Source organism: Lynx canadensis, chromosome A3, assembly GCF_007474595.2.
Source record: "Lynx canadensis isolate LIC74 chromosome A3, mLynCan4.pri.v2, whole genome shotgun sequence".
NCBI classification, from domain to species: domain Eukaryota; kingdom Metazoa; phylum Chordata; class Mammalia; order Carnivora; family Felidae; genus Lynx; species Lynx canadensis.
The window spans coordinates 138658691-138679899 of record NC_044305.1 but is presented as its reverse complement, the minus strand read 5'-3'; the positions used below and the strand labels follow the sequence as shown (position 1 = coordinate 138679899).

Here is a 21209-nt window from a genome sequence, read left to right as displayed (position 1 = left end):
ATGAGGTGTATTGATTAGGAGAAAATACCTGTTCGCTAACAGCTGAGTCAGGGTGTCCCCCGGGGGCCTCCTTTATGGATTTCATGCTGTTCCCTCAGAAAAGACTTTTGTTGGTAAAAGAGGTCTGGGCACCAACATATCAATAGCAAATCAACACATTTTTAAAAATCTAACACATCTTTCTAAACATCAGCAAGTCAGACTTGCCGTACCTTAGTCATAGAGCGTCACTAATTGTATAAAACAAATATCGTCTCTTTTCTGGATAGTTCCTACAAATACTTTTCTTTAGTACAGAGATACATGTATTCCCAAAGAGCGGCAAGAGGACAGAAACCTGACCCAGTGAGTACAGTCAGGAAGACTGTGGAAGGACTCGACGATCATGCACCGTGCCCTTGGCCCAGGGTTCAAGGTGATATGAGTTGAAGGCGACCCTGTTCTACAGAATTCTTGCAAATATAAAAGTTATATTCACCTCTCAATTTACACACTGCGTGTTAGGTTCCCGGGCCGTGATTGGAGAAGCAGGCCTCCAGGCGGCCGCTGTGTCTCCGTGGCACCGTGACTGGCCACCTGGAGCCCAGCACTGCTGTGCCCGCGAAGGACTGACCGTGACACGAATCTATACATACGTTTGAAAACACGGAAGCACAGGCAACATCTTGGGGCATTTTCCAAGCTGAGTCCGAGGAGAGGCCGCATCAGGTGAGACTTATTATTTTTGTGATTTTCTCTGAACTTCTTGTGAAACACATCCCATCACCCTCAAGAGCTTGGGGAGGAGGAAACGATGGAGGGAGCAACCACGGAAACAGAATGCCCCTGTCACCGCCTGGCTCTTTCTACACCCACGAGAGAGGCTGCCCAGAACATGCCAGCGGTCCATGGGTATGACCTCTGCACCTTCCTATCACGCTGTAGTTGTAGGGAACTTCAGTTAATTCTTCACACTGTAAATCTTAGGATTATCTTCAATTCATTTGTCCCGAGAAGGAAATGGTTTTCGCTGCATTTCTGAGCTTGCGGCTGCCCCTCTGCCCCCCACCCGGGGAAGGAGCCCAGGCAGGTGCCTGGCTGGAAACAGGCAAGGGAACCCGCGTCGGCGCCTGGCTACCCGGCCAACGGCAGAGCGCAGCTCTTCCTCCGGGCCACCGTGCTCGGCGTCGTCTGCGATTGCGTGACCGCCATCAGTAAAGGTGGCGATGGCTGGTGCAATGGTGCCAGTGGCCACAGCTCCTTGCAGGTTAATGGAATTTCTCAAGTTACTGGCATTTAACTGTTTGGAAGCATATGTGCAATAAAGTCTGCTCTTCATTATGTGGACTAGTGGAGGGGGACAGTCAGTGCACCCGTCACCAAGCAGGCTCTAAATATCCTCCACGCACCAGCCTCCTCCAGGATCCAAAGTCATTTACAGAATTCTATCTCTGGTTTTGTGTTTTCAGGCAATTTGCTCTACTTACGTTGTGCTGAGGCGAATAATGAAATGGGTCACAGGTGAAAGCAGGTATGAAGAAAGGGCGAGTGTTTTCGGTGCCGATCCGGGGTTAACCGCGTGGCACCAACAACAGTCCACACACTGAACGTCCCACTGCAGGGACTTCAGGAGTCCGCTGGACTAGTTCTTCACGCAACCCACGTTCTGTCAGACAGGGACAATGTGTGCTGAAGAAAAGGGTTTTACCTGAAAATCATATTAAAGTATGGGTTCACATGCTAAGTAAAAGACCATAACTATATAGATGGGGGTTTCAGGAGGAGACCCGAGGACCTCAGTTTCCTTTTTGTGGTTTTCTGCTGCGATCGTGGGCCCAGCAGAGCTGTGAAGTAACGGACACGAGTCGGAGCCACAGCAGGTGGGTGTCAGCGCTGGCGTCCTCCCCTGGGGTGGGGTCGGACTTGTCACACTGGGGCATAGGTGAGGGAGGCCTGGCCCAGCCACTTCCAGGGTGGAGTCCGGGCCCAGAATGCAGAGGCCGCTCTGGCTGGGCCCAAGGGCCCTTTCGGTCTCTACGTGAGTGTCCTGAAATGTTGTGGGTGTGAATTTTATCTCCTTTGAGTCAGATTGTTATAAGCAATTTATACTCAATAGTTACAATTTGAAAACACAACAAAAAAACCCACCCAAATTCTTAAACAGAACCACAGGGCATTTCTTTTCCACCTTCATGACTATAATTTGATGTGGTTAGAACTCTGGGGATTACAACTTTATAATTACAAGTGCTATTTGTTTTTTTAGTGCGTTGTTGCTAAAAAATACGACTGAGACACAGTCTAGATTGAGACCCAATTCAAGATCTAGTCCTGATTGTGTTACTATTGTTGTTTCTAGACATTCAAATAAACTATGGGCAAGCAAGTACACAACTGATGGAAAAAAAAAAAAAAAAAAAAGAAAGAAAGAACCCAGAAGAACAACGAGAAATGAGAGATACTACTTCAAAGCAGGAATTGCTCTAGACTTTTCCAGGTCATAGGAGATGTGGTCGGGGAGCGCCCCCCAAAGGGTCTCAGGTAATGAAGTGCATTGTTGCAGCATTAGATGGGTGTTTCTTTTTGATTACAGAAACGAATCGTCAGCTTCCTCAACCTGCCATGTCCTGGGGCCTGGCCAACGAGTTACACCCTTTCAGACAGGCAGAGGAGGCTGGGAAATTAGGGGAATCCTGGACTGATGCTCAGGAGGCCGCCGGAGTCATGAGGTCATGTTCCTACAGAGCACGAGGGGACTGGAGCAGGTGGGAAGGTAGTGGACGCCCTGGTGAGGCCACTGGGGGGCTGGGCAGGGCCACGGGCAGACGGAGACCGCCTGGTTGCTCTGACGGTGACGACCCTCTCCTTCCCTGTGACCTCTGCAGCCCCTCCCTGAGCCCAGGTACAGTGACCTGAGTTCACATCCCTCTGCCTTCATCCTTGTCAAATACTCCGGATCTGCTCTGGGACAAATGTGGCGTCTTTCCCTCTGAGGTAGAGAAAGTCTCCCACCTGCCTAGGAGCTGGTCCGGGCCCCCGGCACCCTCCCCAAGGCGTCACGCTCTGTCCTGACAAAGAGGGGCCCCCGGAGCCCCTTGTTCCACAGGGATGAGAGGGGAATGTCTGAGTTGAGAGCCAGGAGACCCCCGTTCGTCACCCTCTAGACTCAGCTGTTGCGTTGTCTAATCACAGTTACTCAGCGATGTTGTTTGTCTTATTTATGGGGAACTTTTAGGCTAGGTCTGCTCATATTCACAGTGACAGCAATTATTAGAGGCTAAAATTATCCAAGCGGAGATGCGCTGTCATGACCCTTGTCAGTGTGAGTATGGCGAGGGATGCCCAGTCTTCTGGAGCCCCGAGGCTGCATTCTTAGGATCGCAGAACGTTCGTGTGGGAGAGCGTTCCAGGTACAACTCCATCAAGACTCTCCTGTGTGAAGACGCGTGGGTGAGTCCAGGGAGTTGAGGTGGCCTGTTTGCAGCCACGTGTCTTTGGGCAGCGAGTCCTTCGTCCAAGGTCACCAGGGCTTCCTGCCCCACCCATGACACTTCCTTAACTCTCCAGAACTTGCAGAGATTCTGGGGGTTAACTAATGGGCTAATCTCAAAGATCAGTTCCCAGGAGATAAGAAGATCCAAGAGAAGACTTGTCGCTGCTTCCAGTGGGAAAGGTGACTCCTGGCCCCCACGAGTCTGCGCGGGTAGGTGAGCAGGCTGGTGAAGGCACAGCGGGCCCCCCCAGCTGGACGGCACAATGACTCACGAGGAGCCCCCAGCTCCCGGGCTTGAACCGGTGGTCGGAAGGGTCACAGACTCTAGGCTGGGGGGGAGGGGGTGGGCACTGAATTCACGGCTCCTAAGGGAAGCTCTGACTCCTGAGCGTCCTCCATTCTTCCCAGGGGCTGGGAGGGTGTAGGGCCATCTCAGGACAGAGCTGCACGCTGGCTCTCCAGGCCCCCCCCCACCCCCCAGGTCGCCGAAAGAGCCCTCTATGTTTCCGTAATTAATTCGTTTCTCATTTTGCTCAGCAGATGCAGATATGGTCTGATTCTACTTTGCCTTGTTTTTTCCTTTCTCTTCCAAACGACGAGACGTTTGTCTACCATAACCAGCTGTCTGCGGTCCCGATACTTCAAGCACCAGATACGCACGTGAACGTGACACGGGCGTAGGACCCGTCCCCGGGCGGCTAATGCTGCTGTGGGTGGCATGAGGTGCCGGCCACAGCCACGTACCCACCAACTCTGTGGCCATGATGAGGATGAGGATGTGTTTAAATTTGTTCATACGGACTAATGAAATACTCAGTCTCTTTCAATTAAACGTTTCAAGTGAGTCACTGAAATCTGATGTTCGATTTCCCAGTTGATTGTGAAAAAATATTTAGAAGAAGTTGGATTTTGCTTTTAACTAAGGAAAGTAGATACTGCATGCCCCAAATGATCTTCCCGCACTGTGTAAACGAAGCAGGGTGGCCCCAGGCCCATGTGGGAATCGGCAGTTCCCGCTGAGTTTTTGGGTTGGGTTTTGGTTGTTTCTACTGTGGGAGGCTGGTGCTGGCCAGTGCGGTCTCAGGCTCTGGTGCTCTGTGTGGCCTGTCTGGGGGACCTGCTCTCGCGCGCCCCCAGCGGAGGGCTGCTCACGGGTCCCAGAGGGGACCTGCTCTCGCGCGCCCCCAGCGGAGGGCTGCTCACGGGTCCCAGAGGGGACCTGCTCTCGCGCGCCCCCAGCGGGGGGCTGCTCACGGGTCCCAGAGGGGACCTGCTCTCGCGCGCCCCCAGCGGGGGGCTGCTCACGGGTCCCAGAGGGGACCTGCTCTCGTGCACCCCCAGCGGGGGGCTGCTCACGGGTCCCAGAGCTCAGGGGGCGGGGGCCCCCCCAAGATGGCCTCGTCCTTGCTGGCCTGGCGCGCTTCCTCACCTGTGAGCTGCAGGGGGAGAAGTGGACCGACGCTTCTGGGCTGGGTCACGGATGGAGCCTCCTAGGAATCTTGGGCACTTTCGAGGGGCCCCGTCTGACTGGGCTTCACTCTGGGTTCCTCCAGACAGCGGTTTCTCTGTTCCAGTTGGTGCTAATCACCGGTGAGATGATTTCGGTGAACTACCTGCCATCAACCAAAATGTGTACTTCCAGCCCTTTTTTTCCGAACTGCGTGTTTTCCTTCTGGGGCTGTTTCTGGGCCGTGGCCTCATCCCCATGAACGTCTGTACATTGGCTCTGCGCCTTGGTGTTTGCCGCCGTCCGTTGCTTTTGTCTTCGCGGTCGGTCCGCTCTGAGCAGCGGGAGCAGATGCCTCCTGCACCCGGTTAGGTCGTGCCTGCCGCCTGCCGGCTGGGGTGCCACGCGCTCTTGGCTCCTCCCCTTCGTGAACACGTGCAGGCTCCCCGTCAGGTTATGAGTGTCTAGGTTTACTGACCTTGGCTCCTGTCACTGCCCTCAAGCTTTCCTTGGGAATGAATGACAAGCATTTCCTGTGCCCCCACAGATGTCCGAGGCACAACCTAAGGGTGACCAGGTGGTGCCGACTCTGGTGGGGATTTAGAAGTACTGGTACTCGGGGCCTGGGGGACACAGACCCGTGTTGCTTAGTGACTCATTCAGCAGCTACTTATCGAGCACTTTGTAGCGCGGAACAAGGGACCAGAGCCTAGTCCTGGCGGCCTGAAAGTGACACCGCAGGGGAGGTAAGTGTGCGCCATGGTGTCGGGTCGGGGTCTGTGGGATGAAGAGGAACGAGGCCTCCCAGGGGCAGACGGGGCCAGGGCGCGGCGTGCCTTAGGTGCACAGTCAGCAGAGCCCCCGTGAAGCTGAGTTTGCGCCAAGATTGGAGGAGAGGAGACAGGTCACGGGATGGGCCCCGAGGACGAGCGGCCAGCGCGCAGGCTGCTGAGACCCAGGAAGCACGTTTTTAACATTTTGCCATTTAATTAATTTAATTTCATACTTAGTAAATTTGACTTATGCACACATAAATAACCATGTTGGGCTACGGGCTGCCATGTTGGCAGCACAGGGTCAGAACACGGAGAGTCAGCGGGAGCTGAGCTCTGATTTCCATCTTCGCAGCATGTGCACGGGCACACCTCATTTTCTTGGGCTTCCCTTTATCACAGACACTGCGGGTTTTACAGATCCGCGGCCAGCGTGTGTCGGGTACCTCCGTCAGCACCACTATCCCAACAGCATTCGCTCACTTCCTGTCTCTGTCACATTTGGGTAATTCTCGCAATATTCCAACCTTTTTTGGGTCATTATTATGTTTGTTATGGTGATTTAGAAGCACAGATGACGGCTAGCGAGTTTTAGCAACAAGGTATTTCTTAACTGAGGTGTGTCCTTTGTTTGTTTAGAGATGCTGCTCTTGGACACTTAGCAGACTACCGTGCGGTGTAAACACAACTTGTACCTGTACCGGGAAGCCACACGGGTCCCTGGGCTCGCTTTATTTTAGTGGTCTGGAATGGAACCTGCAATATCTCGGAGGTGTGCCTGTGTATACGTGTGTATCTAATTTATACACATACTTACATAACACAAATTTTACACGAACCATCTACTGGCCGATCACCGTGTATGCGCGGACCAGTTCTGATGGGTCTGCAGGCCTTGCAGCGGCTCCGTGAGCCCTGGACCCTGGATCGTGATGGATACTCTGGTCCTGGGCACGAAGCCCGAGAAGCGTTCACTGCTTGTCGCCCTGACTCCCGGGGGCCAGCGCTAGGCTTGTGTTTTTTTGCGAGCAAACCTCCAGTGCGTGCAATGGGGCCTGGAATATAGACGGGGCTCCAAGAACGTTTGTCACCCAGTGAATGAAGTCAGTGAGGAAAAGCAGAGCTGGTGGGCAGACACCTCTCCCGATCATCACAGGGCTGGCCCTGGAGCCCTCAACCTGTCTGCTGTGGGCTCTGCCCCTCATCCTGCCTGTCAGAGAACTTGGAAGTCCCGGGTCGCACCTGAGGTCTCGTGTTGGATCTTGTGTTAGACGGCGAAGCCGCCCCCCGTGCTGGCAGGCGGGAGGGGTGGGAACACAGGTCAAAGCACCCATTAAAAATCATTACAAATTGTCTGAGGACTATGGCTGTCTCATTAATTCTGAATGCTGCCCATTCTTTTTTAAAAATTTTTTTATTTGAGAGAGAGGAGAAAGCAAGTATGAGCGGTGGGTGGGGGGGTGGTGGAGAGAGAGAGTTTTAAGCAGGCTGCACGCTCAGATGCAGGACTCGATCCCACAACCCTGGGATCGTGACCTGAGCCAAAAATAAGAGTTGGACATTCAACCAACTGGTGCCCCTAAATCTTGTCTATACTGCAAGTGAAACCATGATTGGAAAATTCCCATTAAGCTAAGTGAGATAAACTGAAGGAAAAATAAGTTTTCACGAGGGACCCAACTCACATAATAACTTGTAGAAATCGTGAGGTAGGTTTCTTTTTTAGAGTGGTTGTTCCTGAGGATCTGAGAGAGTGGAAAATGGAAGAATGACGCTTTGAGGGCCTTTCTACCTGATGACATTTTGGGTATCTGGCTTACCTAAATTTCGGCTTAAAAATAAGGTAGTCCTATCGGCCCCTCCCCACCAGAGAAGCAACTATAAGAAGTCAGTATCTCCCAGACTGAGACAGACTGACACATATTAACCACACTCTCTCCCCTCTCTCCCTCTCTGTCTCTGTCTCTCTCATGCTCATTGACACACACACACACACACACACACACACACACAGAGCTCACAGAGTTTCTAAATTTTACAGAACGGGCTGGAAACTTAAAGGTACTGTTCCAATTGGAAGGTTTGATTGGGACGGAACCTGAGAGTCCCTGTTCTCTGTTCCTACTCAACCATGGTTAATCCCCACTGGATGGAAATAATCTGGTCTGTTTGTAAAGGCCCTTGGCAAACGGCACGACAGCTTTCCAGGGACCTAAGTTCCACAATCTTCAGCGTCTGGAAGTTTTGTTGTTTTGGGCCAAATCTTTAAGGCTGTACCTCAGCACGCGACTTCTAATTCTGCCATTTGTAAAGAATCGTAATTTATAATTTTTCACGGATGCACTCAGGGGACCCCATGCACGTCTGGATGTAGGGAAAGCACATACGATTTTTTGTAAGAGGCTGTCACCGTGCCGGGAGTCCCTCACATTAACACAGTCCTGATAGGCACAGTAGGCTTGCTACCCACAGCTGGGACCTGGGGCGCAGAATCATGGACGAGCCCGAGAGCGTCCCTGGGGCCCAGCTGCTGCGTGTAGCTCTGAGCTGCTTGCCCTCTCAGGACCGCACCTTCTCTCTGCTTCCAGACGAGATAGCAAGGTGAGTGATGGGCCAGCGTCAGCCCCCGAATCCTCGGAAGGCCCGCTGACAGCCAGTGGGGGCAGTGACCTGCCTGGTGCGATAGGGTCACCAGGGCTAGAAAACACCCCTCACCCCCTGGGCTCTTTTCTACGCTTTGAAAAACTGGCGTTTGTAATAAAACTTATGTTAATAAGACAAAACAAATATGCTGGCGATTTCTTCAAGTGGACCTTAAAACAAACCGAATGAAAACCTATTAAGTCTGTTGGCTCATATCTTTTATTCCTCCTTACTATGTAAAGACAGGTTTTTCCCCAGTACGTCACGCATGTTGCTGGCATCTTAAACATACATGACGTTACAACCTCAGCAAGATTTGTGGTTGGGATTTACTTGTCTGCAAATTCATGAAATATAAGCCCTAGTTATATTTTATACTTGTGCAAAATTAGCTTGAATGAGGGAAGTTTAATTTTTGTCACCGACTTCTACCTGCAAATGTCTAACTCTGTGCTCACTCATTTCCAAGTTACAGAGCCACACCCTCCCGTATACCTGCGTGGGAAGCCTCCTAAAATAAGGCTTTCAAGGATGGAGGGAAAGATTAATTTTTAAGATGATATAAAATCATCATATTCTTTCTCCCAGCTCTGTCCACAGCCGTTCTCGAGTTGAAACCTTGCATACTAAACACATCATCTTTGTTTCTATGTTGGTCTCAGAACTCATTGCTTTTTCTGCTGACTGCAGTGGAAAACTGGTTTGCTAATTCTGATTTTCACAGTCTGTCTGTATTTCAACTTGCTTCCTCATCAGGGACATTTCCCCGAGAACGATGTAAGAGGATAATTGGCTAATCAATATGAGAACAGCCTCCTGAAGGGAGTTTGGGGAACTCAGCGGCCACAATACAGACCCCTCATCACCTTCCTTCTGCCTTTGTCTTAGAGAAATTCAAGCCCGTCTATTGCAAATTGTCACGATGTTCTAACAATGTGGGGCCTAGTGCATGATCCTGTTTGAAAGAGAAAATACCTTGGAGACTTTGCAATTAAAAAACAATGTTTCTTCGAGGAGGAATTTATATAGGGTGGGTTTTGCTTTGGATTCCCTTTGAAGAAAGTGGAGTTATTGCATAGAATGCTCTGTTAACAGCTCAACTGTGTCCAGGACAGTTTCACGCGAGGGTGGTGGGAACAGTCCAGAGCCAGACGTGAAAGGCTCTGACCACCAGTGCGGCATGGCGATCTGAGCAGAGGCCAGAGGAGAACCACGTGCAAGCACCCTGGTCAGCTGTGCACCTGACACAGTCATTCTGCACGTGGTCCGCTTGCTTCCCCTTGCCTGCAGCGATCAGTCGCACACCCAGGAGGTTCTCACCACCATTACTCACACTCCCTCCAAACCACCCAGTTCCTCCCTGGCTGTGAGCTCTCGGGACCGCCACGACCCATCTGTAGCCAATCCACGTGCAGAAGAGGGGCTTTGGGAGCCAGACCACCCTCATGGCAGGAAGGCATTTGCGGTCTGTACCATCCGATCCAATGGCCAAGTGAATCGTCCCTCAGAGGTGAATTGTCCAAGGCAATCCCAAGATTCAACCAAGAGTAGCACAGAAAGGACTCTATTTAGTTACAAATGTATTTAAGAAACAGAATGTTGTGAGACGGTTGTGTTGGAGATGGCCGTGAATGCGAAAGTTCTCTCTAGTCTTGGAAGCAAATCGCTACGTTCTTCCCCATGGGCAGATCCATATGAACTCCTAAGGATACACATATGCACACATTGACTGTACACACACATATGTGTGTGTTTATTCTTTAAAGCTGTGTTCTTTTTAGTAGGGTGACCTATGAAAAAAACCCGTTAACTTGTTGGGCATTAAATGACCATTTGATCTACATTTCCCAAATCATAAGAGTCTGAAAAGATATTTACCCCAAGATCTGCAAAATCTGCCATGAGAAAAATCTATGACCCCTGAACAATAACTTTCTTACTTCTAGTATAACAAGGGGGCGTTCATTTAATGAATGCAGATTAGACCATTACAATGTATTGTGAACATAAAATTCTCCATGCAAAGACCAGGCCACCTGGACAAAATATAATTTTGATTAATCAAATCTGAATTTAATGTAATCTGAAATGAACGACTCAGATATTCTTTCCTGTTGTTCAAACAAGCAACAAGTGATAGAAAGAACATGAGCCCCTGGTAAGAGAACACCTCAGGAGAATCGGACTGCGTACCCACCACTTACTGGAAATCGTCGAATCTTTCTGAGTCTCACTGTCCAGGGAGCACGACAGTGAAATGGTATCTAGCTGTCTCACGTAATCACTGAAGATCCAACACAACCCTGTATGTTAACACACCCGCTGGAGGTGTACCTTAGAGGCAAGATTTTGTCCATACGTAACTACAGTGCCAGAGGCTCCTTGGATTAAAACAGATATCTAATTCCCGAGTTATAAATGATGGTCCTTTATGGACAATGGGCTCCTCTGTAATAATGTGGGGTTGATATGCGTTTATTTTAGCTCAAACAAAATCTCTCAGAGGGCACAATGCAGCTTATAATAGAGATGGGATTGCCACACCGGATGAATGCATAGTGGCATCCCACTGGGAGAGATGGAGACTTTGCACCTGCTCACAGGGCTAACATCAGCCTGTTTGGTCCATGTGGCCCCATCATGGTGCCCTGCTTTCTTCACGTTAGATGGTGGTCTGCTACTTGTGGACGTGCTCATGTGTGAACCAGCCTCCTGGCACCGTCTGGAATGTTCTCTCACTATGGCATGAGTGCTTTGCTTCTCTGTTAACTTAAGTCACTGTCTGTGCTTCTATTTGCTGAGATAAAGGCACAATCCGCCTTGGAGGGAATATGCTGACCGCTCGGGGATATAATGGTCACCCAGTAAAGCATGGGACATGAAAGGTTGACTTCAAGATGGTGACCCAGAACTCTGGTCACCAGACAAAAAAGGTACACCCTGTTCCTAGCTTTTCACAAACATATGATTTCTGCCAAATCCATTCAAGGAGTGGACAAAGGCATACAATGTGGGATGCCCTGTGCTCGGACTGTGTTTCTTATGGTAGACATGTTGTTATCATGGCAGGAGCTCACGTATGTCGACAGCGATTTTGGCATTAAATTTACCAGCAAGGTAAAACAGAATGTATTTGGTAAGTGAGGACATGAAAACAGGAAGTTGACAGACATATGCCTTTCAGAGTCCTGTTTCACTGAATTAAACATAGCTCAGAGTTTGATCATGTAAAATGAGTGCTTCCTCAGCAAAGCACCTGGCTAACCGGAGTCTTGGACCATGTATTATGGGGGTGCGTCCTCCAACGGAGACTTCCTGTATAATAGAGAATCTCGGTGAAGCCGTCTCTAGATATCAGGCATCTAAAGGGATTTCTCAGGAAAGATACTCTGGCTTGGCTCAGAAATCGAGCAAAGCGTTTGGTGCTTTCCTGCAGAGAACCAGCAGTGGTCAGAACCACAGTGGAAGGTCCTTCATGTGGACCATCACGGTTTGGTCGGAGCGACTCCTCGGGACCGAGGATTTGTGGGAGAGCCCATCTGAGAGGGGGTGGGTTGTTACACTTTACTGCCGAGAACACTCAGTTCATCGGAAGTATTTGTCTTACAACGAAGCAGATAGTCTAACGATCTCGTAACGCTTCACTGTGGCCAAACCCTTCTTTAGTGGTTCCAGGGGATTCCTTTGCAGTTTACACAATAGATGATTCTAGAAGGTGCTTAGCTGGGGAGCTGGATGCTGAATATGAATTCTGAATCTATGAATCCAAAAATGGATTATTTATCCTCTTAATGGGCATTTGCTTTCCAGAAGCCAATTCCTTGTATGCTTCAGATTCGGACTTGATGTTTGCTGAACACGAGGGTGCCAGTCACCGTGCTAGGTGGGTTGTGCAGTTAACCACTCTGGGGCTGCGATATACTCATGCGGCTGTTCATTTCGTGTCTCCATCATACATCCATTTATTATGCCCACTTACTTGACCTTTTCTAGAACAATGTCACTAGTTTTGACCTACTATCTCACTTTTTAAAAAACAGTTATGTTCTAGGCATTCAAGTTAGAATAGTAATTAAAAAAAAAACTCCATCTAGTCACATTCTAAAGCTATTCCAGTAAGGCTCTACTCTTTCAGAATATGTCACTTTGTACTTTTAAAAGTAGATTGTTTAAAAAATGACCCTAAGTAAGCTAGAATTGAAAGTTTCATTGTAGCAAACGAAGACAGGACCTAAAATCTGGTTCAGACCCTTGGCTAACCGCACATGTACGAACCTCTCCTGCCCGACCCTGTCACACACAACAGCCGTACCTCGGACACTGATGCCTGGCGCCGGGCAGCGCAGCCTGGGCACGAGGAAGAGCGGGGCTGTGCACCATCTTTATGAGAAGCCACAGTCAAGTTACAAACCATTCACCGGCTTCAGCAGATAAGGATTTCGCCCCAAACTGCGCACGTTCCCTACAGCGTCCATAAGCAATTTGCCAAATTCGTCTATTTTCCAACGTCCCACACACTGTGTTACATGGAGCCCCTGTCTGTCATCCTCCGCACGCAGCCCTGGTCGTCAGGTCAGTGACACTGGGGCGTGGGCACGGCGGGGCTGCTGCCGGCATGTGTGTGTGTCCCGATGCGCCTGCTTGGACCGTCTCCACGCCTGCTCTGTGATGCCACAACAGGAGCAACAGTCTGGGAGCCCACGCTGCAGTGTGTGTGTGCGTGTGTGTGTGCACATGTGTGCACACAGGCATACATGGACATGTTCGCGTGTCTATGTACCTGGAACAATTGAGGATTACTTCCTAAAATCCAGGTTTCCCGGAACAGACTGTTCCTTCTGAAGGGGGAGCGTGAATTTCTGTCCGCCACGTGGGATTAACAACAACGGGCTCACACCCCCCTGGCCTGAGACAGCTCCCCACACTGGCTGTCCAGCGGTCCACTATACCGAGAAATTTGCTCCCCCGAATTCAGAGTTTTGAGGAGCTTTGATCCCAAGGAAGAAGCGTAAGAGAAGACACCCCCTTTACTTTTAAACACGTTTGGCATTTCTCTGAGTCAAACTCTAGGCCAATGAAGACTGTATGTATCTACATTCTTCAGAAGCTTACTTTTTTCTGGAAAAGAAATGAGTTTTATACAATGATTATCTTTGATGTCATAGTTTGAGTCTGACCCTGACAGAAAATTGGGTATAAAAGCAAAAGCACTTAAATTCATCGCCCGAAACACGTTCAGCGCCCCGTGCGCTGCGCCTTTTCAGGGACGTCTCACGGGAGCCGGACACCTCAGGTCAGAGACACGGGTCTCAGATGCGAAGCAGATGACGGATCGATCAACTATTTCAGCTCAGCGGTATCTATTCCCACCCTGGCCCGTGACGAAAGGTAAAGCCTCGGTGATCAGCAGACAAGCCTGACTCCGGCAGCTGGCGCCCTAGAGGGTCTTGCAAAGCTTCCAGCTGCTGGGAAGGCAAGCGGGTGAGCCTTCCCGGCAATGGTGGGGCTACTGTCACGACGTGCTGGGAAGGGCATCCAAGAAGATGCCGGATGGAGACTGGGTGCGCCGCCCTAGGTTCCCGGACGAGGGAGCCAAGACAAGTTAATCAAGCGTGCGCACCGTAAAGGCCACGGCACACGTCCGTCACGAGCTCTCTGAACCGTAGCTCGGGGGAGTCGGCAGCTACCATCTAGCAGGAAATGGAAAGGGATTCTTTAGAACCAGGGTAAGGACACGGGAGTGGTTGTTTCTCTCAGCCTTGACCAGGCAGACTCAGCAGGCGAGCAATCGGGAGTGAGTCCTGAGCACTTGCTCCCGCGCCTGTGACTGCAGCGTCACCTGTGCCTGCACCTGTGCCTGGAACTGTAACTCTGTCTGTGCCTGTGCCGGGGCCTGCACCAGCGCCTCCACCTGCACCTGCCCCCCCACCTGCGCCTCAACCTGCGCCTGCGCCTCCACCTGCGCCTGCGCCTCCACCTGCACCTGCGCCTCCACCTGCGCCTGTGCCTCCCCCTCCGCCTGCGCCTCCACCTGCGCCTGCGCCTCCACCTCCACCTGAGCCTCCACCTGCGCCTCCACCTGCTCCTGCGCCTCCACCTCCACCTGCGCCTCCACCTGCGCCTCCACCTGCGCCTGCGCCTCCACCTGCGCCTGCGCCTCCACCTGCGCCTGCGCCTCCACCTGCACCTGCGACTCCACCTGCACCTCCACCTGCGCCTCCACCTGCGCCTCCACCTGCGCCTCCACCTGCGCCTGCGCCTAAACCTGCGCCTGCGCCTCCACCTGCGCCTGCGCCTCCACCTGCGCCTGCGCCTCCACCTGCGCCTGCGCCTCCACCTGCGCCTCCACCTGTGCCTGCGCCTCCACCTCCGCCTGCGCCTCCACCTGCACCTGCGACTCCACCTGCACCTCCACCTGCGCCTGTGCCTCCACCTGCGCCTGCGCCTCCACCTGCACCTGCGACTCCACCTGCACCTCCACCTGCGCCTGCGCCTCCACCTCCGCCTGCGCCTCCACCTGCACCTGCGACTCCACCTGCACCTCCACCTGCGCCTGTGCCTCCACCTGCGTCTGCGCCTCCACCTGCACCTGCGACTCCACCTGCACCTCCACCTGCGCCTGCGCCTCCACCTGCACCTGCGCCTCCACCTGCGCCTGCGCCTCCACCTCCGCCTGCGCCTCCACCTGCGCCTCCACCTGTGCCTGCGCCTCCACCTCCGCCTGCGCCTCCACCTGCGCCTGCGCCTCCACCTGCGCCTGCGCCTCCACCTCCGCCTGCGCCTCCACCTGCGCCTCCACCTGTGCCTGCGCCTCCACCTCCGCCTGCGCCTCCACCTGCACCTGCGACTCCACCTGCACCTCCACCTGCGCCTGCGCCTCCACCTGCGCCTGCGCCTCCACCTGCACCTGCGCCTCCACCTGCGCCTGCGCCTCCACCTCCGCCTGCGCCTCCACCTGCGCCTCCACCTGTGCCTGCGCCTCCACCTCCGCCTGCGCCTCCACCTGCACCTGCGACTCCACCTGCACCTGCGCCTCCACCTGCGCCTCCACCTCCACCTGCGCCTCCACCTGCGCCTCCACCTGCGCCTGCGACTCCACCTCCACCTGCGCCTCCACCTGCACCTGCGCCTCCATCTCCACCTGCGTCTCCACCTGCGCCTCCACCTCCACCTGCGCCTCCACCTGCGCCTGCGCCTCCACCTGCACCTGCGCCTCCATCTCCACCTGCGTCTCCACCTGCGCCTCCACCTCCACCTGCGCCTCCACCTCCACCTGCGCCTCCACCTCCACCTGCGCCTCCACCTCCACCTGCGCCTCCACCTGCGCCTGCGCCTCCCCCTCCACCTGCGCCTCCACCTGCGCCTGCGACTCCACCTCCACCTGCGCCTCCACCTGCGCCTGCGCCTCCACCTGCGCCTGCGCCTCCCCCTCCACCTGCGCCTCCACCTGCGCCTGCGACTCCACCTCCACCTGCGCCTCCACCTGCGCCTGCGCCTCCACCTGCACCTGCGACTCCACCTGCACCTGCGTCTCCACCTGCACCTGCACCTCCCACTCCACCTGCGCCTCCATCTCCACCTGCGCCTGCGCCTCCAAATGCACCTGCGCCTCCACCTGCGCCTGCGCCTCCACCTGCGCCTGCACCTCCACCTGCGCCTGCGACTCCACCTCCACCTGCGCCTCCACCTGCACCTGCGCCTCCACCTGCACCTGCACCTCCACCTGCGCCTGCGCCTCCACCTGCGCCTCCACCTGCGCCTCCACCTGCGCCTGCGCCTCCACCTCCACCTGCGCCTCCACCTGCACCTGCGTCTCCACCTGCACCTGCACCTCCCCCTCCACCTGCGCCTCCACCTGCACCTGCGCCTCCACCTGCGCCTGCGCCTCCACCTGCGCCTGCGACTCCACCTCCACCTGCGCCTCCACCTGCGCCTGCGACTCCACCTCCACCTGCACCTCCACCTGCGCCTGCGCCTCCACCTGCGCCTGCGCCTCCCCCTCCACCTGCGCCTCCACCTGCGCCTGCGACTCCACCTCCACCTGCGCCTCCACCTGCGCCTGCGCCTCCCCCTCCACCTGCGCCTCCACTTGCGCCTGCGCCTCCACCTGCACCTGCGCCTCCATCTCCACCTGCGTCTCCACCTGCGCCTCCACCTCCACCTGCGCCTCCACCTCCACCTGCGCCTCCACCTGCACCTGCGCCTCCACCTGCGCCTGCGACTCCACCTCCACCTGCGCCTCCACCTGCGCCTGCGACTCCACCTGCGCCTGCGCCTCCACCTCCACCTGCGCCTCCACCTGTGCCTCCACCTGCGCCTCCACCTGCGCCTCCACCTGCGCCTGCGACTCCACCTCCACCTGCGCCTCCACCTGCGCCTGCGCCTCCACCTGCACCTGCGACTCCACCTGCGCCTCCACCTGCGCCTCCACCTGCGCCTGCGCCTAAACCTGCGCCTGCGCCTCCACCTGCACCTGCGCCTCCACCTGCGCCTGCGCCTCCACCTGCGCCTCCACCTGTGCCTGCGCCTCCACCTCCGCCTGCGCCTCCACCTGCACCTGCGACTCCACCTGCACCTCCACCTGCGCCTGCGCCTCCACCTGCGCCTGCGCCTCCACCTGCACCTGCGCCTCCACCTGCGCCTGCGCCTCCACCTCCGCCTGCGCCTCCACCTGCGCCTCCGCCTCCGCCTGCGCCTCCACCTGCACCTGCGACTCCACCTGCACCTGCGCCTCCACCTGCGCCTCCGCCTCCACCTGCGCCTCCACCTGCGCCTCCACCTGCGCCTGCGACTCCCCCTCCACCTGCGCCTCCACTTGCGCCTGCGCCTCCACCTGCACCTGCGCCTCCATCTCCACCTGCGTCTCCACCTGCGTCTCCACCTGCGCCTCCACCTCCACCTGCGCCTCCACCTGCGCCTCCACCTCCACCTGCGCCTCCACCTCCACCTGCGCCTCCACCTGCACCTGCGCCTCCACCTGCGCCTGCGACTCCACCTCCGCCTGCGCCTCCACCTGCACCTGCACCTCCACCTGCGCCTGCGACTCCACCTCCACCTGCGCCTCCACCTGCGCCTGCGACTCCACCTCCACCTGCACCTCCACCTGCGCCTGCGCCTCCACCTGCGCCTGCGCCTCCCCCTCCACCTGCGCCTCCACCTGCGCCTGCGCCTCCACCTGCACCTGCGACTCCACCTGCACCTGCGTCTCCACCTGCACCTGCACCTCCCACTCCACCTGCGCCTCCATCTCCACCTGCGCCTGCGCCTCCAAATGCACCTGCGCCTCCACCTGCGCCTGCGCCTCCACCTGCGCCTCCACCTGCGCCTGCGACTCCACCTCCACCTGCGCCTCCACCTGCACCTGCGCCTCCACCTGCACCTGCACCTCCACCTGCGCCTGCGCCTCCACCTGCGCCTCCACCTGCGCCTCCACCTGCGCCTGCGCCTCCACCTCCACCTGCGCCTCCACCTGCACCTGCGTCTCCACCTGCACCTGCACCTCCCCCTCCACCTGCGCCTCCACCTGCACCTGCGCCTCCACCTGCGCCTGCGCCTCCACCTGCGCCTGCGCCTCCACCTCCACCTGCGCCTCCACCTGCACCTGCGCCTCCACCTGCACCTGCACCTCCCCCTCCACCTGCGCCTCCACCTGCACCTGCGCCTCCACCTGCGCCTGCGCCTCCACCTGCGCCTGCGCCTCCACCTCCACCTGCGCCTCCACCTGCACCTGCGTCTCCACCTGCACCTGCACCTCCCCCTCCACCTGCGCCTCCACCTGCACCTGCGCTTCCACCTGCGCCTGCGACTCCACCTCCACCTGCGCCTCCACCTGCGCCTGCGACTCCACCTGCGCCTGCGCCTCCACCTCCACCTGCGCCTCCACCTGCGCCTCCACCTGCGCCTCCACCTGCGCCTCCACCTGCGCCTGCGACTCCACCTCCACCTGCGCCTCCACCTGCGCCTGCGCCTCCACCTGCACCTGCGACTCCACCTGCGCCTCCACCTGCGCCTCCACCTGCGCCTGCGCCTAAACCTGCGCCTGCGCCTCCACCTGCACCTGCGCCTCCACCTGCGCCTGCGCCTCCACCTGCGCCTGCGCCTCCACCTGCGCCTCCACCTGTGCCTGCGCCTCCACCTCCGCCTGCGCCTCCACCTGCACCTGCGACTCCACCTGCACCTCCACCTGCGCCTGCGCCTCCACCTGCGCCTGCGCCTCCACCTGCACCTGCGCCTCCACCTGCGCCTGCGCCTCCACCTCCGCCTGCGCCTCCACCTGCGCCTCCACCTGTGCCTGCGCCTCCACCTCCGCCTGCGCCTCCACCTGCACCTGCGACTCCACCTGCACCTGCGCCTCCACCTGCGCCTCCGCCTCCACCTGCGCCTCCACCTGCGCCTCCACCTGCGCCTGCGACTCCCCCTCCACCTGCGCCTCCACTTGCGCCTGCGCCTCCACCTGCACCTGCGCCTCCATCTCCACCTGCGTCTCCACCTGCGTCTCCACCTGCGCCTCCACCTCCACCTGCGCCTCCACCTGCACCTGCGCCTCCACCTGCGCCTGCGACTCCACCTCCGCCTGCGCCTCCACCTGCACCTGCACCTCCACCTGCGCCTGCGACTCCACCTCCACCTGCACCTCCACCTGCGCCTGCGCCTCCACCTGCGCCTGCGCCTCCCCCTCCACCTGCGCCTCCACCTGCGCCTGCGCCTCCACCTGCACCTGCGACTCCACCTGCACCTGCGTCTCCACCTGCACCTGCACCTCCCACTCCACCTGCGCCTCCATCTCCACCTGCGCCTGCGCCTCCAAATGCACCTGCGCCTCCACCTGCGCCTGCGCCTCCACCTGCGCCTCCACCTGCGCCTGCGCCTCCACCTCCACCTGCGCCTCCACCTGCACCTGCGTCTCCACCTGCACCTGCACCTCCCCTTCCACCTGCGCCTCCACCTGCACCTGCGCCTCCACCTGCGCCTGCGCCTCCACCTCCACCTGCGCCTCCACCTGCACCTGCGTCTCCACCTGCACCTGCACCTCCCCCTCCACCTGCGCCTCCACCTGCACCTGCGCCTCCACCTGCGCCTGCGACTCCACCTCCACCTGCGCCTCCACCTGCACCTGCACCTCCACCTGCGCCTGCGACTCCACCTCCACCTGCGCCTCCACCTGCGCCTGCGACTCCACCTCCGCCTGCACCTCCACCTGCGCCTGCGCCTCCACCTGCGCCTGCGCCTCCCCCTCCACCTGCGCCTCCACCTGCGCCTGCGACTCCACCTCCACCTGCGCCTCCACCTGCGCCTGCGCCTCCACCTGCACCTGCGACTCCACCTGCACCTGCGTCTCCACCTGCACCTGCACCTCCCACTCCACCTGCGCCTCCATCTCCACCTGCGCCTGCGCCTCCAAATGCACCTGCGCCTCCACCTGCGCCTGCGCCTCCACCTGCGCCTGCGACTCCACCTCCACCTGCGCCTCCACCTGCACCTGCGCCTCCACCTGCACCTGCACCTCCACCTGCGCCTGCGCCTCCCCCTCCACCTGCGCCTCCACCTGCGCCTGCGACTCCACCTCCACCTGCGCCTCCACCTGCGCCTGCGCCTCCACCTGCACCTGCGACTCCACCTGCACCTGCGTCTCCACCTGCACCTGCACCTCCCACTCCACCTGCGCCTCCATCTCCACCTGCGCCTGCGCCTCCAAATGCACCTGCGCCTCCACCTGCGCCTGCGCCTCCACCTGCGCCTGCGACTCCACCTCCACCTGCGCCTCCACCTGCACCTGCGCCTCCACCTGCACCTGCACCTCCACCTGCGCCTGCGCCTCCACCTGCGCCTCCACCTGCGCCTCCACCTGCGCCTGCGCCTCCACCTCCACCTGCGCCTCCACCTGCACCTGCGTCTCCACCTGCACCTGCACCTCCCCCTCCACCTGCGCCTCCACCTGCACCTGCGCCTCCACCTGCGCCTGCGCCTCCACCTCCACCTGCGCCTCCACCTGCACCTGCGTCTCCACCTGCACCTGCACCTCCCCTTCCACCTGCGCCTCCACCTGCACCTGCGCCTCCACCTGCGCCTCCACCTGCACCTGCGCCTCCACCTGCACCTGTGCCTCCACCTGCGCCTGCGCCTCCACCTGCGCCTGGGCCTCCACCTCCACCTGAGCCTCCACCTGCACCTCCACCTGCGCCTCCCCCTCCACCTGCGCCTCCACCTTCACCTGCGCCTCCACCTGCGCCTCCACCTGCGCCTGCGCCTCCACCTGCGCCTCCACTTGCACCTGCGCCTCCACCTGCACCTGCGACTCCACCTGCGCCTGCGCCTCCACCTGTGCCTCCACCTGCACCTGCACCTGCACCTGCGCCTCCCCAATGACACACTGGCCCCCATCACCACCGGACGCATCACTACTATTTTAAAGATTACCATTCTCGTCCTCCTCCTCGTCGTCCTCCTCCTCCTCCTCGTCATCCTCCTCCTCGTCCTCCACGTCCTCCCCATCCTCGTCGTCATCGTCCTCCTCCTCCTCTAGCTCCTCCTCCTCCTCTCGGTCGCCTTCCTCATCCTCCTCGTCCTCCTCCCTGCGCTCGTCCTCGTCCTCCGAGTACTCCTCCTCGTCCTCCTCCTTGTCATCCACGTCCTCCGAGCCCTCGCTCTCATAACACTCGTCCACCGAGGAGCTGTCGGCTTTCACGGCGAATGGTTTCCGCTTGGGAGCAGGCTCTTGGGGCTGCTTATCCTGCGTTTTTCTTTTTTTAGCCAAGGGGCAGCCATACACGCTGTGTAGAGACAGAGAGAGAAGACCTGTGTCACTATCTTTGGAGGTTAGAGCATGGGCGCCCTGCGAGAGAGCTAGGGCTTAGTGTGAGTGCCACCCACACAG

The 21209-nt window shown here is 57.4% G+C and overlaps 1 protein-coding gene across 2 annotated transcripts in view; it reads right to left on the bottom strand.

The window, feature by feature from the left end:
- The window catches only part of MYT1L (myelin transcription factor 1 like), a 197139-nt gene that overhangs the window by 97108 nt on the left and 78822 nt on the right, over positions 1–21209 (bottom strand). For both annotated transcript variants that reach the window (XM_030311735.1, XM_030311737.1), the window contains exon 6: positions 20753–21105. In XM_030311735.1, the coding sequence (XP_030167595.1) occupies positions 20753–21105 (353 nt within the window). The remainder of the gene's footprint in view (positions 1–20752; positions 21106–21209) is intronic.